Source organism: Pteropus vampyrus, unplaced genomic scaffold (assembly GCF_000151845.1).
Source record: "Pteropus vampyrus isolate Shadow unplaced genomic scaffold, Pvam_2.0 Scaffold340, whole genome shotgun sequence".
NCBI lineage: Eukaryota > Metazoa > Chordata > Mammalia > Chiroptera > Pteropodidae > Pteropus > Pteropus vampyrus.
Genome location: NW_011889121.1, coordinates 1,377,096 through 1,389,716, shown reverse-complemented (window position 1 = coordinate 1,389,716; position 12,621 = coordinate 1,377,096). Strand labels below are relative to the sequence as shown.

General features: G+C 33.2%; 1 protein-coding gene and 1 pseudogene across 2 annotated transcripts in view; both read left to right on the top strand.

Annotated features, from left to right (window-relative positions):
- Positions 1 to 12,621, top strand: part of DMD (dystrophin) — a 2,089,898-nt gene that overhangs the window by 728,114 nt on the left and 1,349,163 nt on the right. For both annotated transcript variants that reach the window (XM_011378471.2, XM_011378473.2), the window contains exon 17: positions 7,544 to 7,719. In XM_011378471.2, the coding sequence (XP_011376773.1) occupies positions 7,544 to 7,719 (176 nt within the window). The remainder of the gene's footprint in view (positions 1 to 7,543; positions 7,720 to 12,621) is intronic.
- On the top strand, positions 10,086 to 10,204 carry LOC111730931 (annotated as a pseudogene).

The window sequence follows — 12,621 nt, the reverse complement described above, 5'->3', positions numbered from 1 at the left end:
GAGATACCATCTCACACATGTTAGAATGGCTGTAATCAACAGGACAAGTAATAACAAATGCTAGAGAGGATGTGAAGAAAAAAGAACCCTCATACACTGCTGGTGGGACTGCGAATTAGTACAGCCACTATGGAAAACAGTATGGAGGTTCCTCAAAAAACTAAGAATTGATCTACTCTATGATCCAGCAATCCTTCTGCTGGGTATTTACCCCAAAGACTTGAAAACACATATCTGAAAAGATATTTGCACACTGATGTTCATAGCGGCATTATTCACGGTGACCAGGACATGAAAGCAACCGAAGTGTCCTATGATAGATGACTGGATAAAGAAGCAATGGTATATATATACAATGGAATATTACTCAGCCATAAGAAGAGATGAAATACTGACATTTGCGACAACATGGATGGACCTTGAGATAATCATACTAATTGAAATAAGCCAGACAGAAAAGGTTGAAATCACATGATATTACTTATATGTGGAATAAAAACCTAAAAGCAACAAAGGAACAGGACAAACAGAGACTCATGGACATAAACAATAGACTAGTGGTCACCAGGAGTGAAGGAGGAGGAGGGAGGGGGAAAAATTAAAAAAAATAAAATGTTCAAAAAAAATCAGTGATCACTATAAGGTTATGTATGTACAAACCACATAGTGGAAAACTTTGATCCACAGTTGTCCATCTGATTATATATTTGTAAAAGAAATCAGGTGCATTACATATCATTGATTTCACACAGATTTAATTATAATTTGTCAAGAGCTAAAATGCATTAAAAATTGTCATGTGCCATTGTGTACACTTTTAAACTTCTTCTGACTTTATATATATGTATGTGTGTGTATATAAACACACATTCACCCAGTTATATCACTTAAAGGAAAATCATCATTCAGAAATCTGAACAGGTGTAGCTGCAAGTGAGTGTAGCTACTAAGAGATGGATGAAGGGATAATCAGATTTGGATTTATAGCTCTGCTCTGCCACTCACAAGTTGTATCTGCTTGAAATTTTACCACTCATCTATAAAATGGGAATAATATTTATCTTTGCTCTTAGGGCCATTGTGAGGTAATGACAGCTACCACTTATTAAGCCTTTATTTCAGGTGCTATTCTAAGTATTTTAAATAAGATAATGAATGCAGAGCACTTAGTGCAATGCCTGGGGCATGCAGAGAGCTCTGTAATTGGTAGCTATTATTGTAAGTATTAGTTTTATAATAATAATAAAAATGATAACATAAATTAGGTAACTAATTTTTATAACTTGAATCTCTTTCAGTAAGTTTCTATAAATGTTCAGATAGTGAAATATCTCATAAGGCGAGAAATAGAAATCTCTAATCTCAAGGACCTTACAAAGGCAATAATATTTAAATAATTCAATGGAAAATTAAAAGATGCAATTAAGAATATCAGACAAAAATAACAGCACCAAGAGAGTTAATTTAAAATGTAAGAACAGGTGGTAAATACAACTAGTTGCCCCTGAGAAACCGGAGACAGTGTTGGAAAAGAAATATTTCCTTTCATTGTATGTTTTCTTAAATTCTTTAAATATGCTTAAAATAAATGTACATATATTTCCTCTTCGAAATGTGCATTTTTTAATAAATGAAAGAGAAGATGATAAAGAATTTTATTGTTCAAGAGTAGTTTGGTTTTTCCAGACCTACCAAAATTATACAATCTTGCCGCAAGAAGATGTATACCCTAGAACTATCAAGAGACTGTGTAAATGCTTTTCCAGTTTTCCTCACAGTGGGAAAATGTAACATTTAGAAATCAACATACATAACCTTATGAGTTAGAAAGTCCAGTTTAGAAAAATAAATTCCTGAATTTTCTCTGAACATTTAGAAATGATAATGCTTATTGCTAATAGTATCTACCAAGAGAGGACTTACTGTGTATAGACATGACATACTTCAATTTTTTTTGCAACCAGGATCAGCTACATAATTTATGGGGCCCAGTGCAAAAGTATAGTATCTAAATGCAGGGCTTTTGTTATTATTAACAAAATGCAGGGCTTTTGTTAAAAAATTATTAAGAAATTCAAGAGAGTAACACAAAGTATGAAACTAAGCGTGGAATCCTTCTGAGTGAAGGAAGCTGGGTGCCTGCATAACTTGCACACCCATGAAACCGGCCTTATTTGCAACACTCCTGTGAGGGATATATTATTATTCCTATTTTATATATGGAGAAAATAAGTCAAAGCTCTGAGATAGTAACTAAACTCCCCCAGATAGTACTATATGTGAACTATGGACCTGGAGTTTGAGAATTGTGGAGTCTGGCTCACAGGCCTCTAATTTTAATCACCGTAAGAGCCACTAAATTCACAATCTAAAGACAAATAATTCTAAACTCTTTTTCATTTCTACTGGACTAATTACCTGACAGGTCAAGGGAATAATGTTTAAAAACATTTATTTTCATGAGGACATTTAAAAGTAATTTTCAGTATAACCACAATCAAAACAGAGAAAGGTTAATGGGTAAGAATTTATTAGGTAGACTCAAAGTTTGTTGAATATAGCTCAAACTATATTATATTCTAATTTTGGCCTTGCCCTATTCACCATTTTAGTGAAGGCAGTAAGTCATCTTTATCAGATATTTATTTGTCCTAATTTTAATGTATTTGAATGACAGGCTCATAATTCTAAAGATACATAGGAATGATAGAATTAAAACAAGAATTTAGAAAAAAAGTTTGAAAATTTTCTCTGTTTATAAAAGCAATGTTTTGCAGGAAACATTTTGTTGTAGAAAGTTGGAAAATAGAAAGAATGCAGAAATATATAGTGCATAATAGAAGTTATCTATACTTTCTCTGCCAAAATATAATTACCCAATGTTTATATCTTGCATCGTTTATTCAGTATTATAATGTAAACAATTTCAATGACATTTAAAAATATTTGAAACATGTACAATACTTTATCACATGCACATACTATACTTTATTTAAACCATCATCTACTGACATTGGGCTGTTTCTGGTATTTTACCATTATAAATGATCCTATGAACAAGGATAAATGTTATATGCAGCCTTTAGTATCATAATAAATTTAAACATTAAGGTACTGGCTGAGGGAAATTTGATTTTGTAACATTTATTTATTTTCTATTTTTTTATTTTTATTTTTTTACTTTTTTGTTATTAAAAATTAAAAATTACTAGGGCCACATTGATCAACAAAATCCAATAATTTTCAAGTGGAAAATTCAACAGTATGTTGTATATATATCGCATTTGTGTCTAACCCAAAGTTAGATTTCTTTCTGTCACCACTTATTTGTCTCTTTTTACTCCCATCTACCTCCCCCTCCCCTCTTCTCTCTGGTAGCCACTAGTCCACTGTCCATGTGCATGAGTCTGTTTGTCATGTTTGTTTGTTGCTTTCAGATTTATATCCCACATATGAGTTATATCATGTGATTTTCAACTTTTTCTGCCTGGCTTATTTCACTTAGCATGATTATCTCGAGGTCCATTCATGTTATCACAAATGGCAGTATTTCATCTCTTCTTATGGCTGAGTAATATTCCATTGCATATATGTACCACAGCTTCTTTATCCAATTATCTATCGTAGGACACTTCGGTTGCTTTCATGTCCTGGTCACCGTGAATAATGCCGCTATGAACATCAGTGTGCAAATATCTTTTCAGATATGTGTTTTCAAGTCTTTGGGGTAAATACCCAGTAGAGAAATTGCTGGATCATATGGTAGTTCAATTCTTAGTTTTTTGAGGAAACTCCATGCTATTTTCCACGGTGGCTATACCAATTTGCAGTCCTACCAGCAGTGTATGAGGGTTCCTATTTCTCCACATCCTCTTCAACACTTGTTATTGCTTGTATTGTTGATAACAGCTATTCTAACATGTGTGAGATGGTATCTCATTGTGGTTTTGATTTGCTTAATAGCTAATAGCATTCCCTAATAGTTAATGAAGTGGAGCATCTTTTCATATATTTGCTGGCCATTTGTATGTCTTCTTGGGAGAAGTGTCCATTCGGGTCCTCTGCCTATGTTTTGATTGGATTGTTTGTTTTTTGTTGTTGTTGTTATTGACTTGTATGAGTTCCTTGCATATTTTTAATTTTAGCCTCTTATAGGAGCCATTGCCAATATCTTCTCCCATTCAGATGGTTGCCTCTTTGCTTCATTGACCATTTCTTTTGCTGTGCAGAAGCTTTTCAGTTTGATATAGTCCTATACGTTTATTTTTGCTTTTACTTCCTTTGCCTTTAACATTTAAAAAGAAACTTTCTTGATTACTATATACTCAGTGCATGTAATTATTTTGCATACTTATATATTTTCATGTGGCACTCACCTTATCTCACAACTACTATTGTGGTCGACACCTTCATTACTAGACTGTTAGGTCCTCCAAAAAAGAAGTTCCATTTTATTCATTTCTAATTGTCCTGTAGTGCTATTTCGTCAATACCTGTCAGAATTTAATTGAAATATTGTGATTCAGGTGCTGAGTAACTTACAAAATTTTAGATGACTTTAATTGAATATGGTGTCCAAAGCAGGAAACCTAGGTTTTGGAGCAGTAATCAGATTAAGTCTAATTCTAGCAAGTACCTGGTCTTATAGTGCTTGGAAATAAAGATTTATCAGAATCATGATAATCAAGCTTTACATCTTTAAGACAGGCAGAAACAATACTCAATTTATTCTGTGTTGGCTTAGTGTTCAAAATAAATTTTAAATGAATGAAGTCATAATAAGTCAGGTTCCCACTGGGTGTAAAGATCTTTACCATTGGGAAAATTCGGTGCCACATTCAGGAAGTTGTCTGCTTCTGGCAGTATGGAATCCTAAAGTAAGTAGGAGGTTATGCTAAATCACCTCCATAATCCCTTCCTGTCTATATTTTTAATGATTCTAACATATAATTGTTTATGATCAATAAAAACCGTGGAGATATTTAGTACACGTCCAGTTGTCTTTTATTTTTATTATATGGAATAAGTGTTGAAAGTAATTATAAATTTGTTATATATAACTAATTATATCCCGTTTTATAGGGTCAATGCATATTTGTTTTCTTATTTCTTTATCTCAAGGGAAATTAAGTAGTATTTTCAATTATAGTACAGTAATGAATATAGTATAGAAAAGTTACAGATCCTTGTCTATTTTATTAAAAATTATTATTTTTTTATTATAAGGTTTGTTATATTCTTAAATGCAATTTCATAGTATATCATTTTGCCATTTCCCTTTCCTCTACCCTCCACAGGCACATCTATCCAATTTCATAATAGATATCAATGAGAAAATATAAAACTACAGAAATTAAATCACAGCCAAATATTCAGTAACACAAATGTTCCATAACATTAGATGGAACCGCAAAAATATAGCATTATATTTTAGAATCTCTGCATTCTGGTGCCTGTACATATAAAATTATAAATTTTCTATCTGAACAATATTTTCTTCGGTTTGTCATTGTATGCAAAAGTTTGCTCATGGTTAAAAAATATTATTCTGAGAAAATGAAATGCTCTTGGAATCCTGCTTCAAAACTACATTTTCTTTTTGATTAAAGGTAAACTTAATTCAATCACGCAATGGTCATTTTGTGTTGAGTGCAATTAAATTTGAGGTTATATTTTAAGCATTTAAAAATAGTTACTTTTGGCTTTCATTTGGCATAAGTTGTCAACAGACTATATAATTATTGTTTGAAGCAAAGTGATTGACTCTGAGTAATGAATTTATGGACATTTTAGAGAAGATAAAAATCTGTGCTAGTCACATGTAGAAACTCTGCATTTCATAATGTCCTTTTTAAAAAAACTATTAAGGCTACCAAAATGGAAGTCACTAAGGCCTTGACATATGTAAAGATGTGGCTTGTACAAAGGTTAGCACTTTTAAAATGTTTTGTCAAAAATAATTTTCACACAAGACATCATGACAAAGGACTTCATTACCATCAATTGCCTGTTTGGAAGCTGAAATATGAAGATCCTGAGGCTTCCCTGGTTTTCTCCCATTGAAGGAATTAGTCATCAGTCATGAGGCAGGGAAGTTACCCCAAACCCTTTCTTTATCTCCTGGCAAGTTCAAAAAAATCAATAAAACTAATCTTGGCCCTAACCTGGTCCCTGGCTCTGTGCGTATCAAGTACCTATAAGTGGATGCAGTGCACATCTGTTTTGGTCTTCTTGAAAATAGGTCTTCCAAATAATTTGGTTTACTAGAAGGGTAATGATTAATATCCCAGGAGGTGACTTTTTAGTCCTAATAACAGGAGGATGGTGAGACAGAGAATTGGTGGTTAAGGAAGGAAGGAAGGAAGGTGTCTCACCATTGTATGAGTTGTCTGTCTGGCAATGCCTGTGAACTGTGGTAATGACCTGTCATGACTTGTATCACAAACTATATTATTCCAAAAAGTGATGATTTGTGCCTGAAATATTTTTTAACAAGTCTGAACAGAAAGTCAGTGTGTTCTTAAACCAAGAGGACTCTTTAATACTACCTTTGGAAACTCAAATATTTATTTTATTTTTTTATTATTTTTCAATTAGAGTTGACATTCAATATTATTTATATTAGTTTTAGGTGTACAGCATGGTAGTTATATATTTATATAATTTACAAAGTGATCCCCCCGATTAGTCTAGTACCCACCTGACACTATACAGTTATTATAATCTTATTGATTATCTTCCCTATGCTGTAGTCACAGCCCCATGACTATTTGGTAACTACCAATTTGTACTTCTTAATCTCATCATCTTTTTCACCCAGCTTCCCAGGCCCACTCTCATCTAGCAACGATCATTTTGTTCTCTATATCTGTGAGTCTGTTTTCGTTTGTTTGTTGATTTGGGAAACTATTCACTAATTTAAATCAAGCAAGAGTAGTATGCTTTTTAGCCTTTGAGTAACATTCAGCTTAAATCTATTTCTGGACTAATAGGCATTTTACATTAATCTTTTATTGTAATTTTAAAGGACGTTTTATTTATTTGAATAAAAAGTCATTTATTATAAAGATCGAATAATTTTATTTAAAAATGTCAAGACCATCCATAGTCACAAGATGCATTCAACAAACTATTTAACAAGTGTCTACTTTGTGCCAGGCAATGAAATTGGTTCTGGGAAACCTTAGTAAAATTTACTTCGATGTTGTAAATGTTTTAAACAGCATGTCTAATTAAATGTCAGAATGACATTCTAAAAGTTTGTCTCCATTGCTCCCTTTATTTCCCATAGCTTGACTAATAAATTGAGAAGGCAGTAAGTTTACTTTTGGTTTTGAGATTATCTTTCTTTGCGATTTCGGTCAACATAACTTAACTTAGATAAAACAATTTGATTTGAGTTCAGTATGGTGCTATTTTGATCTGAAGGTCAATTTACCAACAAGCAGGAACAGTTTCTCATTATTTTCCTTTGCCACTCCAAGCAGTCTTTACTGAAGTCTTTCAAGCATTTGTGTGACCTCTATTTCAATACTTCTCACAGATTTCACAGGCTGTCACCACCACTCAGCCATCACTAACACAGACAACTGTAATGGAAACAGTAACCATGGTGACTACGAGGGAACAAATCCTGGTAAAGCATGGCCAAGAGGAATTTCCACCACCACCTCCCCAAAAGAAGAGGCAGATTATTGTGGATTCCGAAATTAGGAAAAGGTGAGAGGATTTTACCCCTGGCTTTATCCTTAAGCAAAGAGTAATTGTTTAGTGGGAAAACTCATTCTCAGCTGTTTTGATGGTACTGTTTCTACTTAAGCAATATATCCAGAAGCCTCAGGTGCCTGTAATGTCAGTTAAGTTAGTGAGAATAATTATGAATTAACTTTTAAAATTTGCCCAAGGAATCACTATCCCAACAAAAACTGACTGCTTAATAAAAATACTGTTTTCAGGATTGACAGAAGAAACCATGGGTGATGAACTGCCATGGAAATATTTTAATCCTGAAAGTTGCTATTTTTCTTTTAAAGAGCTTTCTGGTTCTGAGCCTACTTTTGCATTAAATGTCTTTTTCCCCCAGTAATGGAAAGTACATTTTCATGAAGAAGTACACCTATAATAGACGAGATGCATTCTGCTAGTTTACAAGAACATAATGTCTCAATCTGCGCATCCTAAATCAGGAGTCATTAATTACAGAACAGATTTCCTGTTCTTTAATATTTATAAAGTCTTATTTTGAATGCGTTAGAATTTTTAACTAGTCTTTTTGTGGATATTCTCAACTAGGCACTGTAGATAAGTTAGGTATTATATAAATCAGTGGACATATTAAAATCATGAGAATGAAATTTCATAAATGCAGAGCCAGCATGAAAATCATAAAAATGGTACAATTTCCTTTTCATTCCAACTATTATAATTCAAGATTGAGAAAGAACATTAAAATCTGCCTTATGTTTCTAAGCAGCATATGTTTAGGAACGCATGGAACACTTGACATTAGAATTTGTGTATACAAGGGTATAGAAGTATGAGAACACATATCTAAAAATAGTGTGTCAGATGTTCTAGGCAAAGGAAGAACACCTAGAGAAGTTACTCATATACTTTATTTGAGACTTTCAATACTTCTCTATTAATCTATGATTTATAACCTACTTTCATAACTCCACAGTACACCACTGGGCCTTTCTTCCTGGTTTTATCTTCTTGGCTGAGTGAATCCTCTCATCCAGGAGTCAGCAAACTAATTCTGCAGGTTAAATCCAGTCTGCTGCCAGTTTTCCTATGGCTCATGAGCTAAGAATTATTTTCACATTTTTTAAATGGTTGTAAATAATCGAAAGAAGAATAATATTTCATGACATGTGAAAATTTTATGAAAATGAAATGTCAGTGTCCATAAATAAGATTTTATCGAAACATAGACACACCCATTTATGTATCATCCTTGATTGCTTTTATATTACAAAGGCAGTGTTGGGTAGTCATCATAGAGACCCACATAGTAAAAAAATATTTACTATCTGGCCCCTTATAGAAAAAGTTTGCAAATCCTTGTTCCAGTCAAATGAGTCTCAAAAATCTTTGAATATTAGCTTTGTCTCTGGAGCAACAACTTCCAAGGACTCTACTCATGATAGTAGTTGAAATTTTAACATTCATCGATGGAGAAAAAACACGATGGCAAAAATAAATCAGTAAAGCTATTAACTAATTTGCTTTTTATTAATCTTAGTAGCATGAACAATAATGTCATGTTAAATATGTGTCTACAGACAATGTTTAGTGGGCATATGGATTCGTGGATCCTTTGCAACCACAAAACAGCTCTCCAACAATTTTCCCAGTGCAGCAATATGGAAATCCAATTTCCTTCCTTTCCTAGTATGTTCAGGAGTCTCCTAATACAGCAAGTTGCTTCATGTCAATTTCTGTCTTCAAAAGCTTATTCTTGGCTCCAGTTTGGAGAATGTATTTAGTTAGGAAAAATGTGTTCTGATTAATTTATGTTTTCAGGGAAGTGTGGACAGTGGTGAAATATTTTGTCTCCTAAATTCTGTTTATATCATATGCTCTCAGCAGTTTTCATAAGTTCCTGGAATGAGATGTCCGATGGGAGCATAAAGAATATGTTACTTAAATAAAAGCTAACACTTATCGAGGGCTTTATTATGTGCTCAGCACAACATTAAAAGTTTTATCTGCATAGGCCATTTATTCTTCTGGTAACCCTACAAAATAGGTACGGCTATTATTACTATCAAACACAAGTACAGAGTGCCTGAGCCAGGATTTCACCCAAGGTAGCCTGACTGCAGGATGTGGATTATGCAGTAAATTTTAATTCAGTAAGTGTATAACTAAGGTGATCTTATGTCTTGGTTTGCCTGTGTCCATCCCAATTATACCTTTTGCCCAAGCATAGCTTTATATAGCACCAACTATTACTCTTAAATGCATCCCAATTTGGACAGTACAATAACTTGGACACTCTATGTAAGACTCTAGATTGATAAATTTAGATTGAACAAAGTAGAAGGAGCAAACATTTAGGAGCAATTAAATTCAGTAAGTGGGTCTATGGCCATGCTACCCTGAACAAGCCTGATCCCATCTGATCTCGGAAGCTAAGCAGGGTCAGGCTTGGTTAGTACTTGGATGGGAAACCACCTAGGAAGACCAGGTGCTATAGGTGTAAAAAATAAAAAATAAAAAAATAAGGGATTGTAAACTGACAAGGTTCTTGCAATCATGTGAGAACTGCTAGCATTTAACTGTCATGACTATAGTCTTGATGATCTATTCAATGCTGATCTTTTAAAAATTATCTCCTTTTTCAGCTTTTCTGACACACTACAGGTTCTGCCCGTGCCACTCTTTACCTGAGTTGTTTTTCTCTTTTTGCCTTGTTCCTATGGTAGTCTCTCATAATTCCATCTTTTTGCCCTTCTGACTTCTTTATCTGAATTATCTCCTCTCACTGATTCAAGTCTGGCTCTAAGTGAATGACTCCCAAATCTTATAGCTCCGTAACTGACTCTCTCAATTTTCACTTTTACATCTTTAAAGCTATGATCTGAGTACTTCTATTTGTGCATCCAGCCAGTGATTCAAATATGTTTTTATCAAATGTAAACATTTGTTGCCTCCAATTAACCACACTTAGTTAGTCATACATTGCACACATATTTATTTGTTATAAATCATTGTCTTTGTGTCTGAAAGAATAGCAGATATTGGAAAAGCATGGACTTTGAAATCAGAATTACTCAAGTTTGAAGGCTGCCTGTTTTAACTACTAGGTTATGATCCCAGGCAAATTACCCAATATCTGTGCCTCAGATTTCCTATCCTCACTTTATAAAATACTAAGTATAAGGATTAACTAAGAAGCATTTAATACAGTGCCTGTAAATTAGGACAAATTCAATAAATACAATAGCTATTACTTTTATTGTTTGGTTATGGTGGATGTGGTGGAGATAGAGGTAGTGGTGGTGGAGGTGGTGGAGGCTATGGAGGCGATAGAGGTGATAGAGATGGTGCTGATGATGTTGGAGGCTTGGTAGTAGAAATGGTGGTAGTGATTAAGGTAGCAGTGGTGGTAGAAGTGGAGGTGGTGGTTATGTACTATTGGTGGAAAAAAAATCCTATTAATAAACATCATCTCGAAGTAATGAATGTAACCAAAACCGAACTTCTCATCTTCCTCTTCAAAATACCGACTTCTCTATTTCTGTCAATCTCTGTCTCTGACCTTGCTCCTTATTTATTATTATTAATTACATTCCAATCATTCTAACGGCCAACTCCATAACCTAAGCAATATACCTCATTGTGGTGAGACTTGCCCCTCTTTCTGATTAATCTACTTCAAACCACTTTATCTAAAATGTCACTTTTATGCTGATCTTTCTGACTTGAGATCATTATAACTCCAATTGTCCCCAGAATAAAACACAGGCACTTTCTTGTGGCATTCAATATTATTCTTCTACTAGTTTTATGTCTAGCTTCCCCCAAATCTTTCCACTTCACCCTGTAAATTACATTACATACATTCTTTTCGCCACATGCCTTAATGTCACCCACATATATTTTTCTCATCACCAATCACATAAAGGAACTCTGTAATTATACTTCTTTATATTTCACTTCAATTCCATATGTAGTGTCATGCATACAATAAAGAAATATTTGTGGAAAGAGTAAATAATACAGTTCAACTAATTGTGATAACTAATTTATATTTCAATAGCATTTAAGAATTCTACCTAGCTCTTCATGGAATCGTTCTTAATAATAAATAGACATTCTAATAATCTTTAATAATTCTAATTTTACTCATTAGTATATCATTATGTACTCGAAACTATTTAGAGATTTAAAATTCAGCTTTGTACCACACTATCGTTTCTTAATTATCTAAGGTGCATTTAGTGGATTCCTTAATAATTATACGGTTTCTACATTTGTCATATTTATTGCATAAACTGCCCTCCTTACACTAAGATATAAAAAATATTTGATGATATTGGGTCACAAAGTAATTATTTCTAACAGTAAATTATTCCTGTAATTCGGTGACATTATTTTACATATAGATAATCATCAGAGTATGGAACACAGACTAGTTTAAAACTAGATCTATTACATAGTTAATTGGAATTTATCAAGGAGATTAATTCCTAATCACATAGCAGTTATTTTAAGGGACTTTTCACAAAAGCTTTTATTTACATTTTTGTATCATTCGGGTGAAACCAATGGCAAATTGAATCCTTTTAAAGTAAATGCCATCTCAATAAAGAGAATTTTCTCAGGTGTGACACAACAAATGAAGGCATATCTATGACCTCCAGAGATGTTTAGAGGCATTTAGAAATACCTAAATTCACCTTTATCTTCTCCTAGGTAAGCAGACAGTCTAAAGTTTGCTTTCTCTGACCATTTTGTATATGCTTATTCAATGGTAGAATAAATTGCCTAGACAATTACAGAACTGCATTCTTATTTTATTTTCTATTTTTCAGCTTAAGTTTTTTTTTTTTTCTTTTTATGTCTACTGACTGAATGACATTACATCACATCCTTGGAAGAAAGTTAGATAAA